Below are 20,111 nucleotides of genomic sequence, written 5' to 3' on the forward strand. Positions count from 1 at the left end.
TTATCACCTCTTCAAGGCAGCCTGGCTAATCCACTTAACTCTGACCAATCAGGGCAGACCACTGGAAGGCTGAATTTGGACTTACAAACAAGAAAGTCTTATAACTTCTTGTATGTACACTTTAGGAGAAATTCAACAATATGAAATTGTTGGATTTATTAATACCATTCTGGGAAGTCTTTGAATGGCTTTTCTAGTCCTCTCCTATCAATAGGTATTAATCAATAACTTCCTACCATGTTAACCTATGTAACAAGGAATTTGCAATGGGAAAAATGACTTGGGCCATTTTTCCAGCACCAGGACATACAACAACATATTTTATAAGTACTTGTCTTATATCTACAGGGACCCCAACCCATGTGCAATTAGGGGAGACTTTAGGGGTTCTGAATCTGTAGAAATATTGCAGATTCTCCCTCTACAGTGCTCCTAGCGTCAAAGTCGAATTTGAGCAGCACTTTACCACAATGTGGGGAGTGAAATGTGAAATTCCACTTTACCCAGGCATATAAAAACTCATTTTATAAGGGTGTACCTTATAAATAACTGACCCCCCACCCCTGGGATACCTAGGGGAGACTCTGGGGGTCCCTAATATGGCAAAACATTGTAGGTTATCCAGTTGTAAGTGCCCCAAACACTAAAGTCGAGTTTGGGCACAATTTACTTTTTAAAATCAGTCCTGGCACCCAGGGCTAATTTTAAACTGACCTAAGGCTTCAGCAGTGCACACATGCAAGTGCAGAAAAGGGCTGCTGGCCTCTAAACTGCCATGCCCCAGGCTACTGGGGACTTCTACGTAGATTCAACTCCCCTGCCCTATTATATACTAGGGGGCTATAGGGGAGGTCTTGCCAATCACAGGGGTACCCCACCATACCATTGTGTACCCTAGTGTATGTAGGTATTTTAACTTTATTCTAATGTGTCTCTTTCAGCTTAGCACTGGCACTGGGCCTGGTTAGGCAGAGCCCAGGGTTAGTCAAAATTAGTTTCCACCAGTATCAGTCAGCAAAAAGTTGGGGGTTGCCCTTGGCACAGGATGACTTTGCAACAATCTTTATATCTCTTTACTCAGAATATCAGTTACAAAGATGGGGTGTCCTGTTGTCGCAAACTAGATCTATACCTTCCTTAATGTCCTTGTAGCTGCACTGGTACAACACACCAGGCAAGTCCTCACACCACATCTTATTGCCTTGCCAACTTTCCCCTGGCCTCATAAATACATGAATACCTCACCCTAGACATCACCTTAAACATCACCCTAGAGAACCCGGAGATTACTCCATTGTACCGACCTCACAGACCTTCAAGTTATAAGTATACCCTGGTGCTTCACGCAGTACACAATAACACATCTTATTTGTACTCACCCACCTCAAATTACTACATGCAGCCACAGTACTGTGCTATTTGTGTTTCACTGAACTGTAAGTACCCCCATGCTTGGGCATACAGACAGCCAATTGTGTACTGCGCGAAACAAATTGCCCTTTACAGTTGACCTGTCGAAATCAGGGCACCTCATATTCCCCGATTGTTAGTCGCCTTAAGACTTTAATTTAATTCTTATACATGTTACACCTGTTTCTAGATGACAAGTTCATGTGGTCGACTCAGGTTTGAAATTATGGATCATACCATTTATGGTGACTTGCATCATGGAGAACTAGGAGCACCTTCGTAGCCACCATTTAAGTGTGACTAGTTGTTAATAATCCTGTGACCCTATTTCATTAATGTTGCGGTGCTTTCAATACATTATTAACAGGACCTCTGCCTCATATGTCCTGATCTGTTCTCCACACTCCTGTGACGGCTGGGATGAGACCCCACTGTTGTCTTCCCCGCATTCTGTGTTTACGATAGGATAGGTGGGTGGGTAGGAGGATGGGGAGGGTACATTGGATGGGTTTCTGTTCTTCTATTATGTTGAATCTTATTTTAGTGTGCTCCTTTCGTTTGTACTGCTTGATTTCATTGGCATGACAAAACTGCTTTCTGAACATTCGACATCCACTTACTTGCAATACGGTGGCTACACACAGCCTCCTCAATGGATAGCAGAGATGCACTACTTCCCGAAGACATCATCTCCACAAGCATTATCCCTGCTGGATATAACTCGCTTCTCATTTGCCGGGCTACAGTTTAGGATCCAACTGTTCCCTCTTCCCATGTGTTCCACAACCGCACATAAACTCCTACAACATGTCTAGGTCTTCCTTCGATGATAATCTAAAGGTGATCTCACTAAATGGTATAGGGCCCAATCACCTGGTTAAACACAACAAAATTGAAAACTACCTATATACATTCAAATGCAATGTAGTCTTATTACAAGAAACTAAGATTGGCTCTGAAGAGTTAACCTAATTTGGTAATAACTGGATCAGTGGAACTCTGTGTTCTCCCGCACCCAACAAGAAAAAGGGATAGTTATTTTGACTGCCAGAAAATGTGGATTGGTTGTAGACTCGCATAGGATAGATGATGAGGGTAGATGGATCCTAGTGAAACTTACCAAAAATGCTAACTCTTTTCATGTCCTTAATGTCTATGGCCTGAACTCTGAAAATCCTGATTTCTGGGATTCACTATTTACCCCACTAAAACATATTCCAGACGATGGATTGATTATCATGGGTGGTGGCCTTAATCGCCCCCTAGATGGCACTGTAGACAGATAATCAAGGTCATCATTCCAGACACCAAGGTCCCATAAAGTGCTCCTTAAATTATGCTCAATGTTCAAATTGTGTGACTGTTTGAGTCTACAACACCTAGACACCAGGGATTATACTCTTTTCTCCAACCCTCACAAATTAAACTCAAGAATCAATTACCTTTTGATTTCCAACACAAACACACACAGATCTCCTCGATCAGACATACATTTCCCCTATATTTGTCTCCAATCACTCATGCATCTCCTTATCTCTATTTGAGGTTGTCACAAAAGCATCCTGTAGAATTTGGTGTCTCAATGACGAGTCCATTAAAGACACAGCTTCCAGAGACACTAAGATTAAACAATCTAAGAAAAGAAACCCATCCAATGAACATCAAAAATACAATAATGAATTACATTAGGGATAACTTGGCTGTGGATTTCTCCCCCACCGTTTAGTGGGACACCCTTAAGGCTACTGGTAAAAGTTTCCAACTTGGGATCTAATATACAGTGAACAAAACACATAAAGCCAAGCTATTAGGTCAAGAACAAGAAACCAATAATATTGCTAATTAGAACCCGGCACACTTCCCCTCCTAACAAATAAAAAAATAAGAGTACAATAGGATACTGAGTGAGAAAGCTGGGGATTGGATTAATAGATACAAGAATTTGAAATTGTGCTAAACTAATAAAGATGGGAAAAGGCTGGCATCATTATCTGAAATATAAACCAAATCATAGGGGTATCCCCACACTCCAGGACAATTCAAACGTGACACAAGCAAACCCAGATAAGATTCTGGAAGTCTTTAGAGACTTTTATGAGTCGCTATATAAAGACGATTGAGATTCATACCCCGATAAATGCAGGGAGTACTTAAAGAAAATACACTTACCTACCATTACCAAAAAAGATAAGAACTCCCTGACTCTCCGTTCACCACAGATGAGATTGCCTTGACCATTAAATCCCTGAAACCAAACAAAGTTCTACGACCACATGGTTTCATGGCCTTTTTTTATGACATTTGCCTCCAAGTCTCAGCCCAACGCTATTAGACTTCTTCCATCACTTTGCAAATTCAGGCTCTGTCATCGGGACTGCAAGTGAGGCCACCATTGTGGTGATTACAAAGGAGGGGAAGACCCAAACCTCGCAAAACATTACAGGTTCATCTCCCTAATTTACCTTGCTGTGAAAATATATGCTAAAGTACTGTGTAAAAGACTGGAACCCTTTGCCCCACACTTAATTAGTCAGGCACAGGTTGGCTTTATGAAATATGGTTTGTAAATGTAAATGTGTGTAAATGTGCAGATATTTATATAGCGCAAATCACCAGCCGGTCTCTAAGCGCTTGCTTAGGGAACCCATCCTGGTATTACCCTGTGAGATAACCCAGCAGGGCATCCACAAGGTGAAAGCCAGGCATCCCGCCGCGAAGGGCCATTGTGGAGATTAAGCAAGCTATTGCCCAGAGTCACAGAGTGTGAACCCATGAATCGAGTATGCACTGGAGCGAGAATTATCGAGTCCATGGACAATTTATGGACTCAAGACCCAGCCGAGCCGGGAATTGAACCCTGGTCCCGGGCTGACCTCTGCTTCCAGGTCTGCCTACTCTAACCAGTGAGCCACACTTCTAACAACAATGCTCACCTCTTGTGCCATATTCTTGAAAAAGCCAAAGACAACACCGCAGAGACAGTAACGATAACATTAGATGCTGAAAAGGCCTTTGATAGAGTCTTGTGGATATTACTCTGTGTAAGTCTTCTAAAATTCAATCTGGGGGTAGACGATCACACAAAGATGGTAATGGCTTTACATAGTGGCTCATGTGCCAATGTCCGAGCTGGAGGCCTTATGTCCCTCGCCGTTAATCTAGAAAGAAGAACAGGGTAGTGTTGCCCTCCCTGCCCCTCTATTAATCTTGGCACTTTAACCCTTTCTCCATAATATCCAATCATGCAATTCGATTTTCGGTATTTTAAAAAAATAAAACTACTCTTGAAGTGGCAGCCTATGCTGACGATGTCTTAATTATGACCAGGAATGCTTGCTCGTCCATCGCAACTTTAATACAAATGAATGATGAGTATGCAGTGGTGGCAGGATACAAACTTAAAGACAAATCTGAAGTAAAAGGGTTTAACAATCTCTGTACTATTGACCACTTAGATACATCGTGGCTGGCGTGGCGGCTGCAGTTTTTGAAGTACCTAGGCATACAATTTGGGGCTGTCTTTATTGAAACCTTACAACATAACGAAAAATTGACACTAAAGAAAATAGAAGACTTACTAGATGGGTGGCACCCCAAATGTATTCCCTAGTGGGGTCGCATAGAAACAATTTAATGATGGAAACCCCAATAGTCAATTACCTCATAAGTATGTTACCGCATACTCTGTCCAAACACTTCCACCAAAATTAGACAAAATGCTAGGGAAATGTATTTGGCAGAATAAATGCCACAGAATAGCCATCAAAAAATTACAACTTCCCACAAATTCAGGCGGAGTTAACCTGGCTGATTTCAGCAACTACTAACAGGCATTCCTAGCTGGGCAGGAATTCCTATGATTCTCTCACTGTCCAGGCCACACCCCCGTAGGGCTCCTGGTTGAGAAGGAGATTCTTGGAGATCTCAACACCACTATGCTTTTATCCACCAAGATCAAACCATCCCATCCATCCAAATAGATCTTTAACAACACAAAAAGAGCTCTCATGAAAATTGACAAACTTCTGGAAACGCCTATTAGCCAGTCTAATTTTACTTCACTAGGGAATAATCCCAAATTTAAGATACAAGGCACAAGCGTATATTGACCCTCCTGGTCATCCACTGCTTAAAACAACAAGGGTTTCAAACAAACTTCCCTCTCCTTTTAAGAAATACAACAACAGTAATCTACAAGAATTGGACTTTTACGATTTCCTCAAACTCAAAGCTAGCATATCCAAATCGAATTGCCCCTACACTGATCCCACACTACCTACATTTATGTCCACATTCAACAAAACTGGACACCAAACCTTCAAATTTTACCATATCCTGAAACCCAAAACTAATCTTTTAACCTCCAATTTACTAAAGTTATGGGACTCATCTGACTCAATCCCTACAGATGATTGGGGCCTTATCTGGAAATAAGTCACTTCACTTAAAATCACTCCCTCCCTATCCCAAACTAAATACTGACTCCTACACAGGGCATTTTGGACACGGAGATGACCCATTGTGCTGGAACTGCAACAAAGACAATGGGGCTCTTTCACGCGTACTCTTCTACTGTTGCGCTGTATCTCACTTCTGGAAACGAGTGTTCGATTTTATCTGGACCCTATTTGGGATTTGCCTGAAGTGTGACTTTTTCACTCATCCATGGTTTCTTAGACCCTCAGGTCCGAGCATCTAACGATAGTCTGCTCATTGATATCTTGTTAACGGCGGCCTGTAAATCTGTACTTAACAAGTGGGAAAACACTGCCGCTTCCTTCTTCAAGTTCTGACAGAATTGGATTTCTCACCTAAGAGGTGCAGACAACATTGCCCTTCAGCACTGTCCTTGGAGGCTGCAATCCAAACTTGTATGAAAAGCACTGGACAACTATTTTGGCAGTTCCAGACCCCAATGAATTCCCTATGCACCACTCACGGAATATTTGCTCTCTAAGAAGGTTCCCTACATCTCTTCTCTCCATGCCAATAGCCACACATTAGAGGGAAGAGCATTGTTTGCATTTCCAAGCACTTTGGATAACAGTCTCACACCCTCATTCTACATCTACAAGTTGCAATTTGCCTACTTCACCAGGAATTGCAACCCCCTACATGTTATCTATCAATGTTCACATTTTATGCTTCCTAACACTTGTTCACCACAATGTCTGTTATCCATGGAGTTTTATGGACAAGATCACCTGCAGTATTGTCATGCTATCTATTGTTATGCCATATATTGCTCTTGCGTTTCTGTTTTATGTTCTGTTTTTATGATTTGCCTTAAAACATCTGTATGTATTCCTTAGAGAAGAATGATATACTGCACCTTGTCATAACACTACATGATGTCTACTGCTGTAGCATGCCTCTTTTTTTCTTATTCTTATTTCTTTATTCTTATGTACCTATTAACATAAGGAGGGGACATAGTGTTGTGACCTACTGATAAACACACTGAGACTATAAAAGTATAACATAAAGTACTCTAAGAATTTTAACAAAGGTTTCTTTTTTGTATAACCTTTCACTTTGCAAAGTATTGCATTGGTACTAAAATTAACTTGTTGGGAAAACATATATTTGAAATATGCTCAGAATAAATGCAACAATTTTCTTAGCCTATAAAATATCCCTCCCCTAAGAATCATTTGGTAAGAACACCAAGTTTACAGTTAAAAATGTACTCGTAATAATATTAAGATAATTATCCATGGTTTAAACTGTAATATTAATGCTATTAAAATAATTATTAGGTGAGCACTAATACTGCATAAAAAAAGGATATTACAAAAGGCATTGGACAAAGAATAATAAAAAATATATAGGATTGCACTATACGTACTGTTAACAGGAAATATGTTGTTTTTTAATTCATGCATGTATTTCTAAAGAGCTTTCGTTTCGAAGGGCTTTATGGTACCATTGGTTCTGAAGAGTTCAGAGAAACCACAAATCACTGTGGAACAACCTCATTTTAAGTAGTTTCCTGAATTTAAAAGGATCAGTTAGAGCAGATGGATGGGTATGCTACAAAAACAATAGACCTAGCACTGGTGTTGATTTATGAGAAGGGACCATCCTCAGCAGATGGTGACTGGCACAGCAGAGATTTTCCTTAATTCACATTTCCAAAGTACCTTTATCAGAAAACCTTGATCTATGCATTTGCATATCCTGTGAATACTATGCAAGACCGTGCTTTTTAATTATACATGTAAGTGCTCTGGGCCCTCATTGACACTCATGTAATCAAGTTTAACAAATACACTAAGAACAGACAACTTTCAGACCCCCCACATCCAATGAGGGAAACTGAATTTCTTAAAGACTGCTTCACAGCCAGCCACTGAAATCTAGCAGCTTACCCTCAGCTGAACCAAATCAATTGGAAATTTAAACCCATCAATAACATAAGGTGAACCTAAATCTAGGGCTGGCCCTAACGCATACAAACTGGAAGAGTTTACACGCAACTCACAAAAAGCACTCCATTTTACCATCATCTCTGACTCCTTCATAGAAAACATTACTAAGGAAAGACACACAACATAGGACCACCTAACTAAGGAAAGACCCACAACATAGGACCACCTATCTCTTCAACAATCTACACCTCACCAAATTGGACATCAGCACCTAGCTCATTATTGAGGTTCCAAAAAGGAGCGTAATTCTTACTACAGCAAACAAGCATTTCCAATGCAATAGGTCTCGCAATTATAAGAGTTTGAGCTATTGGCATTGTATAATTACAATGCCTTTTATTTATGTTTTGGTTTTAAAACAAATAAAAGGCATTGTCATTTACAATGTCAGTAGCATAAACTTGCATAAAAGCAGTGTGCGGCGTGCAGCAGTGTGTGGCGTGCAGCAGTGTGTGGCGTGCAGCAGTGTGTGTGGCGTGCAGCAGTGTGTGTGGCGTGCAGCAGTGTGTGTGGTGTGCAGCAGTGTTTGGCGTGCAGCAGTGTGTGGCGTGCAGCAATGTGCGGCATGCAGCAGTGTGTGGCGTGCAGCAGTGTTTCGTGTAGCAGTGTGAGGCATTGAGCACTGTGTGGCATGCAGCGGCGTGCAGCAGTGCGGCGTGCGGCAGTGTGCGGCGTACAGCAGTGTGCGGCGTGCGGCAGTGTGCTGCGTGCAGCAGTGTCGTGCAGCATGCAGCAGTGAGTAATGCAGCAGTGTGTGGCGTGCAGCAGTGTGTGGCGTGCAGCAGTGTTTTGTGTAGCATTGTGCGGCGTGCAGAGCAGTGTGCGGCGTGCAGCAGTGTGCGGCGTGCAGCAGTGTGTTGGGTGCAGCAGTGTGTGGTGTGCAGCGGCATGCAGCAGTGTGTGGCGTGCAGCAGTGTGGGGTGTGCAGCGGCGTGCAGCAGTGTGTGGCGTGCAGCAGTGTGTGGCGTGCAGCAGTGTGTGGCGTGCAGCAGTGTTCCGTGTAGCAGTGTGAGGCGTGCAGCAGTGTGCGGCGTGCAGCAGTGTGCAGCGTGCAGAAGTGTGTAATGCAGCAGTGTGTAATGCAGCAGTGTGCGCAGCAGTATGCGGTGTGCGGCAGTGTGCGGCGTGCAGCAGTGTGCGACATGCAGCAGTGTGTGGCGTGCAGCAGTGTGTGGCGTGGTTTGTAAACAACAAGAAAAGCGGACATCAAAGGAAGGGTGGGAGGGAACGAGCATATGGGGTGTGAGTTATAGCGAAAGTTAATTGTTGTAAGAGGGGATGCAGGAAGTGAGGCCGAGCGCGCACTGGCGAAAGCAGTCTGCTGCTTTCAAGTCCGATGCCAGCTTCGCGCTTGAATGCCTCACATGCACTGGCCATGAACCGCATTCCTAAGGTCTTGTGCCCCTTACTAAATCTCTCTGAATGCGTGAGGCGGCGCACGCGCAGGAAATAGCTGGTGGCAAATGGAATGCGCGTGGTTGTGCACGTAACCGCCACCCGATCCGCCTGGGAAGCCTTTGGGAGCATTTTCTGAAGCCCCTACATAAGTCTCGCTGAGCGATCGCTTGCACGATAGCCAGGCGAGACCTAAAAATTACATTTAAATCATTCCATAGATTGGAGTCTGCCCCTAAATTCTGACTTTTCTAATACTACGTTTCAGACTAAAAGAGGCTCAAAATTCAAACAATGATGGGAATAATATTTAGAAAGCAGAAGGGGAAATATTGACTAAACTCAGAGTAAAATTATAACTCTGCAAGAAATCCGATTCTATTCACACCACTTAGGGTTTGACTAGCGAAAGTGGACTATGTCATCAGCGGAGTGCCTGCCACAATGTACCTTCCCTGCAAATGTACCTGTATTAAGAAGGTACATTGTCAGTATCCACACTCCAATATCCTTAATCTTTTGTGTGGGTTTCCTATGACAGAAATTGTGTGTAACCTCTTCCAATTATTTACACAAGGGTTGTACAGGCAAGATTTTCAATGCGATATCCATAATATTAAGGTAGCAATTTGTCTTTTCCTAATACAGATGATGACCCTAGGTGGTATTTTTATCATCAAATGTCTGTGGCAAAGAATTTAAAAGCACGTTAAATGTCCTTGTGTCTTCATATGACTGCATTTTTTCTGCAGGGGTCCGAAAAGAACATTTTACGGCCAACCGGATTCAATCTACAAGGGTCAGAGAAGAACGTTTTACGGCCGACTGGATTCAATCCAGCACTCCGCCGTAACTCCGCAACCATCCTCCTGTCCACCTCGGAAAATGGAAGCCAGGTCCTACATCATGTGAGTCATCCAGAAAGGCACAGGCTACTCCGGGTGGAGGGTCAAGCTTTCAGACTGTGGCGAGAATAAATATTTTAGCTTATGAATGTAGAGCACCCAAACCACCTATCGCTGGAGAACCTTCCATATTTAGACATGTCTGTATTTGCGGCAGCCCAGCCTTATATTGGATACATGATTTGATCCAAAATGTCTGTCCACTTCTGCTGGTAGATCTAAACTAGATAGGCCAATTCATTCTCAGTAGTTACGATAATGGACATAGTCGCTGGTGAAATTTCTACCACACTGTGCGTGCACTGCAAGTGGACCTGTAATCAGAAGAGGCTCCATTGCTAGTATGCACACTCCCTATACCATGCACCTTCTGTGGTGTTAATCCTGCATAAGCGGAATTATCACGTAACTCCTTCTTGCTAATTTACCGCGTTTCCATGGCTGTGTTTCAGTTCACGCCAATTTGCCATGTTTCTTTGGCTGTGTCTGTCAGTGGGATAACCCCCAATATCAGGGCAATATGGCTCTCCATGGGAAAGATTTACCATCACTTATATGGTTGTTTTACCGCCACATATTGGTGGAAACGGAGGTAGGCCTAACTGAGTTAGCAGCACAAAATTGCCACCAATTGGCACAATTCTAAATTAGCGCTTATGGTAATAGCAGAACTATCATATCTGATGGTTTTTTGCTGGAGTGCCTCCCTGCTATAAGTTGGCAATCGGAGTTACACTACAGCAGGGCTATGCCTTTTAGCTATTCTAGAAATTAGAGTCACTCTATTCCAGGACTAAGATCTAGGCATTAGCCGTTCTATCTAGATATCTCTTGGTGGGTCCTATATGGAGACACATTGCGTCCACTTTTCATGGCAGGTGGGCTCATGTGTTTTCATCTTGAGTTCACTTATGTGGTCACTATCGGTGCACACTACAATATTATGACAAATACAGCATATATAAAATTATGAAATCCGGAAAAGGGGTGCCATGGAAAGCTGTATTTGTTGTATACGAACAGAATATTGATTTTTAAATATCATGGTACCAAAATGTCGCTGCCAGAATATACTACCAAAGTATTAATCTGCAAAATGTAATTACAGAAGTGAATCAATGCAATACATAATTACAGAATAGTCTACTGTGCTTACCTATAGTTACTTATGTTCACAATATTTATTTTTTGCTGCTGAAATTCTGGCTGTAATATTTTGGGTGGGAGGATAATTTTGTGCTCGATATTCTGACTTTTGTGTTGCACATGCACAGTACATTCACCTTTTTATTTATTTATTCTGTTCTAATAAGTCATAGGCTATTTTCACATTGTGTTTGTTCTGTGACTCAACCTGAACTCAGTCTGTACATCGTAAACCACTCCTCCAGGTTCAATATTGTGCCCTTCAAACTGTTATTTCACTTCTTATACACTTTTAACTACAAAAGTATTGTTGATCAAAGGAGAGATTGCATTTTTAGTTGAGTGATGTCTGTGTGTCTTAACTTTACCGTCTAATTCATTACTGTTGGGAATACTTTATTTCAATTATTTCATGCAAATGCACATTTTTCGAATATTTGTTGCTGTCTCATTAACTAAATGAGGTCAAACAAACAGTAAACTTCTACAGTGCCTTGACATCTCTTTATTATCTCTTCAGGAATTAGACAAGAACATTTTACGGCCAACTGGCTTCAATCTACAAGGATCAGAGAAGAATGTTCTCCGGCCATCCGGATTCAATCCAGCACTGCGCCGTAATTCCGCTACCATCCTCCTGTCCACCTCGGAAAATGGAAGCCAGGTCCTGCATCAGGTGCACCATTCAGAGAGGCACCGGGGAGCAGATCCCCGGCCCACAGCCTACTCTGGGGGGCTGTCAGACTCTGGCAGGAACTCCATGTCTAGCTTGCCTACGCATAGCACTACAAGCAGCTACCAGCTGGACCCACTACTCACGCCCATGGGTTACATCAACCGCTTTGGTGGCTCAGCCCACAACATTACTCAGAGCACAGTAATCCAGGACAGCAACATGATCAGTCTGAAGGCTATGTCACTGTCAGATGGCGGCAACGCCAACAAAATCAATATACCTCCCAAAGTTGGCCAGGTCCCAGAGAAAATTTGCATGCGCTCACCCATCTCCACTGATGAATCCAGTATCCAGGAACTGGAACAGCGCCTCCTCGAGAAGGAAGGAGATCTGCATGACCTGAAATGCAGCTTCGAGGAGAAGGAGGTGGCCAGCTGCCATGGCTATGAGGAGAAGCACAGGCGCAGCAAGGAGGACCTCGACGGACTGAAGCACAAGAGCAGCAGTAAACTGAGGCAGGCCTCCATCAAGGCACAGCGGGCCAACCAGCTCATGCACCTGCAGGTTTTTCAACTGCAGCAGGATAAGCGCCAGCTCCGTGAGGACATGGAGAACCTTCTGAAGGAACGTGACATGCTGGAGACCAAGCTTCGATCCTACGAGAAGGAGAAAACAAACTTTGTGCCGGCTTTGGAGGAGACTCAGTGGGAGGTAAGCCTTTAAAAGTTTATTTTTCAGATGCCTGCTTCATAATCTGCAAGACCTTTTAAGAGTGTATGGTTCTGACTAGCTATGCTTTTCAATCAAGCAGCAAAGTCACAGCCTAGTATGAGACAATTCACCATAACTAACCTTTACATTTGTTTTTCACCAAAAAACACAGTTAAAGGTTAGTTATGGTTCAGCAAACACAAACCAAAAAAAGCCCTGAAAATCACCAGTTATGGTATGTAACGCACAAAGTGCACCATAATCCATGCCACTCACCATGTTTCGCTCTTCTTGGTCGACAGCCATTTTTCATGACCATTAGCAAAGTGCTGTTTTGAACATAACTGTGGGGGTGTATTATGGTATGCTTGGTAAACCATAACTTGTGAGCTTTAAGGATTTTTTGTTATTGGATTTGCTTCGCAATAATTAATCTTCTTTAACTATGTGTTTTTGCAATGAATGTCTAGGGTTTGTTTCAAAGTAGTGCCTTTTCCTGTCTAATTTGTAAATGACAAGGTCTCCTGAACTGCACAGGGAGGGTCGGCCACCAGGTCTAACCTTCGTCCACACATGCTGCAATGCTTCATGTGCATGTGCCTCAACGTTCTGGCATGGTCTTCTCCTACTACAGCATTTTTTTAAATGTAAATTGCTATTTTTACGAAAATCACAGTTTTTGGAAAATGGTCCCCGTTTCTAAATGCAAGATGGCAGCCACATCGTGGCAATTTCCATGATAGTTCTGATCTTACTAAGCTACAATGTCATTTCAAGTGCATTTGAATGTCACTGAGCACTCCCCTGGGGTTAGTGGGCCACTACAGGTAGATCCCATTTTTCCCACTGTGCTTATTGTGGCAATAGTTGTGATTTTCAGAATTGCAGATTTTTTTTTTATCCCTTTCATCACTTAAACACATTTGGCAAAAAATCAAATGCCCAAGTTTTACAAAAGATTTAACACTTTCAAAACCACCCATCACCATTTTCCAATGTTAACATATCTTAATTGACTAAAAGTCCGGTTTTGGAATAACGCTCTCATTTCATGCCAAGTGTTCAGTGGTTTTCACTGTAGCTGTGAGCAGAATTTCCAATAGGAACTAAACTGGGAATACACAAGTCTTGCCCCCGCCTGCCCCCTAACGTGTTTTCTCCTGCCAGAAATGCACAAAATGCAGAATTTGTCATGGTGGACCTAAGCTCCATATGGTAAGAGAGTTCTGAATTTTGTGCTGTTGCTCCCAAGCGGCCCAAAGTTATAGGCAAATGGCCAAAAATATTTTGAATGTTAAGTGTGGCTGAGTACACAATATTTGAAGCTCTGACACTTTTCTCTGTTTGGACGATTCTTTCTTTATGGCATAACAGATTTCCCACCAATAGAGTAGAGAACACATTTTAGGATGTGTTGGTAATGACATCCCCTCTAACCAAATGTTTTACTATTTCTTTTTTTTTTTTAAAGTTCGTAAACCAGTTAATAAATGGCAAAGTTACAGTTTAGCACTCTTGTTCGGAAACCGCTCTGCTTCCTGGTGCTGAAACTGCAGCATTACAAAAGGTTATTGGGAAAAAAACCAAAAGTCGTCATTCGTAGATTTACATTTACTTCACTATGTCCTGTTTATAGCGTTGGAACCCGGGTATGCCCTGCGCTTCAACACTTTTCTTGATTTCAGCGATGCAAAAGAAATAGAATGGCCTTAGGAATAACAATAATACATTTCTTTCATTTTATTCAACGGTACTTTAGAACCAATGTTAAAATTAATTCCCAAAACCTTTTAATGTTTTTGTCTTTATTTTCAAAGCTGTACCATCTCAGATAGCTATTATGATCCTCTCTCTGTTTTAACTATCACAAAATGTACATTTGGTCAATGCCAACTTCCATTCAATATTTGAAACATGATGTTCATGTATGAAATAAACTTGGTTCTGGGACTCATGGCTGTGCTGGCTCCCGTCATGAGGGCAGTGTGGGAATCAAGTTGCCAAATACAAAAGGGTCCCTAAAATTTTTATCATGGAACATAGCAGGTCTTGTATCTAATCTAGATATCCCGGATTGGTATACTTTTGTGGATTCCCATGGGATTTGTTTATTTCAGGAAACATGGGCGACAGGTCCCACCCATAGAGCAGGGTATGTAACTTTTGCAGAACCTGCAGTAAAAGGTGTAAGAGGCAGACCGTCAGGGGGGCTGTGTACCTGGACAGGCATCCATCTTGGATTCACGTTGAAAAGAATAGTGACAAACAGCCCCGATCTCACGTGTATCCTGATGTCTCATAAGAGAACACCCAAGCTGGCCTTGATTAATATTTATTCGCGGCCAGTAAAACTTGGTGGAACCTCTGACACCCTGGATATGTTAACTGCCTTACTGCATAAATTGGGGGGCGATGTAGTGTTGTTGATTGGAGGCGACTTCAATTGTCATTTCGAACCATTACATGGGGTCCCTACAATGACCAAGGCTGAGGATGAAATTTGGTCAGTTCCTCCCCCTATTGCCTACCCTGCTAAAAATTGGTCAGCCTCAGTTCTACAACTGACCTCCCTCACCCTCACATTTTCCCTCAGAGCCTGTAATGGTCGCTTTAATAGCGACACCCCTGCTTATTATACTTACAATGGCCTGGGGCATACATCAGTCATAGATTACTTTTTGGTGAGCCTGACATCCTGGTCAAACATCCTAGATTTTACCATCTGTCGGCGCTCCGAAAGTGATCACAACCCTTTGATAACTGAGTTGGATTTTCAACTAACCTGTGGGGAGAGTGCCATAACCAGTTCACCCAGATGTGATCTAAGACTAGAACAAGGTGGGAGAAGAATTCGATGGGCAGCCACGAAATCTTCTGTGGAAATAATGTCAAACTTATATAGAAACGTAGTCCCCCTTCTCGAAAAGACTAATCATGCCTTTAGCGACCCTACTACCATTGATATGACTGCAATCACTGATATACACAGTGAGATGGTTTCTTTATTAAAGGATACCTTTTACAAAGCAGGTCCTATTAAAACCAAACCACGTCTTGGTGATAACCCCTGGTTCAACAGAGGATGTAGGGACGCCAAATCTGCACTATTACTGGCTATAAGCCAAGGTAATAGACAGTGCATTATTCAGGCTAGACAAGCATACAAGAAATTGCTAAAAAATGCTAAATCAGAATGGGAGGCTGATCGTTGGGCCGCCATCTCATCTGCCCTCGCGGCAAAGGATGCGAGGTCCTTTTGGAACCTTGTCCATACTGGGAATCCAGAAGGAGGATCTGCAATCACCCCCAATATTTCAGAGGAAGCTTGGTCCTCTTATTTTAAAGATCTCTACTCTTTCTCTCCCTCCTGCACTCGGGAAGCCCCGCAGAGCCCTTTGGCTCTGAACCCTATATGGCCAGTGCAAATATTTTCACTGGAGGAAGTAAAGATGGCAATACTCAGGATCCAGCCCAACAAAGCTCCGGGGCTTGATCGCATCCCAGGTGATTTATTCAGAGAAGAACTAACAGTTTGGGCCCCTTATCTTCTGGTTTTATTCAATGCAATTCTGCAATTCTGCAGGGGTTACCTTTGCCTAGCACTTGGCTTGGGGCGCAGATTATCCCAATATATAAGAAGGGTTCCCCGCTCCAACCCTCTAATTATAGGCCGATTAGCCTTATTGATGTTACACAAAAAATCTATGCCAGGGTATTGTTACAACGCCTGGAGAGCTGGTCTAGTGATAATAACATCTTGACGCCGCTCCAGGCGGGATTTAGGGCGAAAATCTCAACAATTGATCAACTATTCCGGTTACAAGTGATATATCCATCTTATAAAAATGTGCTTTCCCCGTTCGCGCAGCGGACGGGCGCAGCGGGTGCGCCGTCAGCGTGCCGAAGGCGCGCCTAAGGCAAGCCCGTCTGCGGCCGGCCGGGGACAGGGGCCACAACCCCTGACCGAAAGAGGTTAGTAATCCGCTGGAGCGCACAGCAACTTCGAGCCTTGTGCCCGCCTCTCCCTAAAGCATGTCTTCACAGTCTTAAGGCGGAAGATACTTTTAATTGTAAAGAGTGTCAATACAACTGGCGCATTGAACCTGTGTATAAGGCTAAGAATAGCAGGCTCATATGCGGACTGCTCAATACTAGGTCTATGCGGAAGCATAGTCTTGATATATATGAGCTGCTTACAGATATGAAATTGGATCTGTTATTTCTTACTGAGACTTGGCTTGATCCTGACTCTGAGCCTGACATAGTGGCCTCTCTCCCCACTGGTTACGCTATGGCACGTTTAGATAGAACTGTGGGCAGAGGTGGTGGAATAGCTATAGTTTACAAACAGCCACTATACTGCCAACTCGAACCACTTGCTGTTGCTGATAGTGAGACGGGTGCCTTCTCCATCAAAGTCAATGATGGAAACATACTGAAGGGCCTTTTGATTTATCGTGCTCCGGGTCCTTTTACTCATTTCTCCAACAGCCTTATTGATGGCCTAACTGAGGCCGCTCTACGCAGAGATAAATTTATGCTCCTAGGCGATCTTAACATCGATTGGGATGACCTATTGGACAAAGGAGCAACTGATCTCTGTCAGCAACTACACTCCCTCCAATTAGAGATCAAATCCAAAGCCCCCACCCATCAAAAGGGACACTTACTGGATCCTATTTTTGCGAATTGGGAAGATGTTGAAATTAAGGCTCCCGTTCCTGTTTCCTGGTCTGACCACTTTCTTGTGCCTTTTACATTAACCATCCCTCTTGGTAACAGTCATAAGAGCACCAATTCTAAATATATGAGTCGCAAATGGACTGCCTTTTCTAAATCTAAGTTTGATATTGCTCTTACTACAGGTGGCAAACCTGGAGGTGAGGATGCGACAGCTGCATCTGAGAGATTAGAAGCTCGCATAAACAAGGCGTTAGATGATACTGCCCCTCTTTGCCACAAAAATCCGCATAGTAGGCATCAGAAATCCGCCCCTTGGTACAGTAAAGAACTATGATTAGTGAAAGCAGAATGTAAACAACTTGAAAGGCAGTGGAGACTGACCTTTCTTGATCTAGCAAAACAAAGATATATAGATAAACGCAGAGAATACCATACCCAGATCAGGCGTGCCAAAACTAATTATTTTTCCGGTAGGATAGGTGAAGCTAATAACTCTACTAAGGAGCTTTTAAAAATCTATAAGGAAATTGCCCTTTGTGGTTCTTCGGCTGACCCGTCCCTGGTCTCAGAAGATTCCTGCAATCGCATCGCTGCCTTCTTTTCGGATAAAGTGGCTACCATCTATTCCACTTTCTCGGGAGGGAAGGATAAGAGAACAGCTTTCAATGAGAGTAGATCAGTCGATTTAGGCACGAATTGCCTGACTAACTTCCTTGTTCCTTCCTCGAACGAGCTCCAGCGGATCTGCTGTTCGATTAAGTCAGGATCCCCACGAGACCCTGCATCTCCCAAGCTTCTGGCAGAGAGCATTGAGACCCTTGAACCTTATATAAGAGATGTCCTGGATCTCTCCTTTAGTTCCGGTAGCGTACCCCAAAGCTGGAAACAGGCTGTAGTACTCCCGCTCCAAAAAAAACCCAACCTTAGTTGGGACCGGATGGATAATCTCCGACCCATCTCACTCCTCCCCTATATGGCTAAAGTGGCAGAAAAGGTGGCTAATCTTCAACTTATGGCCTTTGTGGAGAAAGCCAACTTACTTCATACTACTCAGTTTGGCTTTCGGGCCCACCACTCTACGGAGTCTGCATTACTCTTGGCCACTGAGACCATTAGGAAAGGGGCTGATGAGGGGCATACTATGGCCCTCATTCTATTGGACCTTAGTGCTGCCTTTGACACTGTAGCACATTTCACCTTGCTACAGTGTCTTAACAAAGGAGGAGTCACGGGCTCAGCACTTAGGTGGATCCAATCTTTTCTTACTGACAGGGGCTTTCAGGTTAGACAGGGAGAACATTACTCTTGTATGTTCTCTCTTGATCAAGGGGTTCCCCAGGGCTCTGCCCTGAGCCCCACCCTGTTTAACCTTTATGTCTCCCCTGTTGCCACCATTGTGGAAAGTCACGATCTCCAACTAGTGTCATATGCCGATGACACACAGCTGGTCATCTCGCTGTCACGAGCACCTGATGTTGCGGCATCCAGCTTCAGTGCCTGCATGCAGGAGCTTGCATCCTGGATGTCTAATAACTGCCTGAAGCTGAATGGGTCCAAAACGGAAGTGCTCGTGGTAGGAGGTGCACCGAATGTGTGGTCATCGGCATGGTGGCCAGACTGCCTGGGACCCACTCCCGTGCCTTGTCAGCAGGCAAAAAATATGGGAGTGTTGTTTGATATCGACCTTTCCTTCACTGCCCAGATTAATCGGGTGGTTGGAATTTGCTTTGGCATGCTTAAGAGCCTAAGGAAGATTCTTGACCTACTACCAGTCAGTGCTAGGCAGACCCTGGTTCATGCCTTGGTCACATCTAGACTTGATTATTCTAATCTCTTGTATCTGGGCGTGACAGTAAAATGCCTTAATCGTCTCCAGGTACTTCAAAACGCCACAGCCCGACTGGTATTGAGGCTTCCTAGAAGAACGCCATCTAAAGCTGCCTTGAAGGCCCTCCACTGGCTGCCGGTCAGGGAGAGGATCATCTTCAAGGCACTCTGCTTGTGCCATCGCATCATTATGAGCAGGGCGCCTATACCCCTTTGTAATCTCATTACCCCCTATAGATCGGAGCGGATGCTAAGATCTTCGGGCATGGGACTAGTTGCCATCCCCAAAATTCGTAAAGCTCGAATGGGGGGGGGGGGGGGGGGGGAGATCTTTCAGATTTCTTGCGGCCAAAATTTGGAACTTGCTCCCGATAGAGCTACGCCTCGAACCCTCAGAGACTAAATTTCGTAAAGCACTAAAAACTCACCTCTACCGCTCCGCACTGATTTGACCTCTTGCTTTATTCGCCTATATTCTCCTCTCAGCGCGGGGACACGCCGGGGTGCGTAACCATGCGCTTTACAAAATTCCATAATAATAATAATAATACTGGAAGCATGTGACCCTGGAAGGGGGTAGTCTTTATCTTACTTTTGTCGATTTAAAATCTGCTTTCGACATGGTGGATAGAAAACAATTATGGTCCATTTTATTATCAATGGGGGTTCCACCCTATTTATGCCACCAGCTCAAAATCTTACATGCTGGCACCTTTGCAAGAGTACGCTTCGGTAAACAAGGCCAGCTAACTGGAGCCTTCCCGATTGAGAAAGGTGTCAGGCAGGGCTGTGTCCTTGCTCCAACTCTATTTTCCCTTTTTCTCAACGGGCTTATCGAAGATCTCATGGCCAAAAAAGATATAGATATAGACCCCCCCAAATTAGGTGCCCGAAAATTCCCCGCCTTAATGTTTGCGGATGACACGC

At 43.6% G+C, this 20,111-nt stretch overlaps 1 protein-coding gene across 2 annotated transcripts in view; it reads left to right on the forward strand.

Moving 5' to 3' along the window:
* The window catches only part of LZTS1 (leucine zipper tumor suppressor 1), a 298,358-nt gene that overhangs the window by 256,818 nt on the left and 21,429 nt on the right, over positions 1-20,111 (forward strand). For both annotated transcript variants that reach the window (XM_085633904.1, XM_085633905.1), the window contains exons 3-4: positions 9,989-10,144; positions 11,808-12,674. In XM_085633904.1, coding sequence (XP_085490030.1) covers positions 9,989-10,144; positions 11,808-12,674 — 1,023 coding nt within the window. The remainder of the gene's footprint in view (positions 1-9,988; positions 10,145-11,807; positions 12,675-20,111) is intronic.

The sequence above is a fragment of the Triturus cristatus genome, chromosome 11, assembly GCF_964204655.1.
Source record: "Triturus cristatus chromosome 11, aTriCri1.1, whole genome shotgun sequence".
Classification (NCBI taxonomy): Eukaryota; Metazoa; Chordata; class Amphibia; order Caudata; family Salamandridae; genus Triturus; species Triturus cristatus.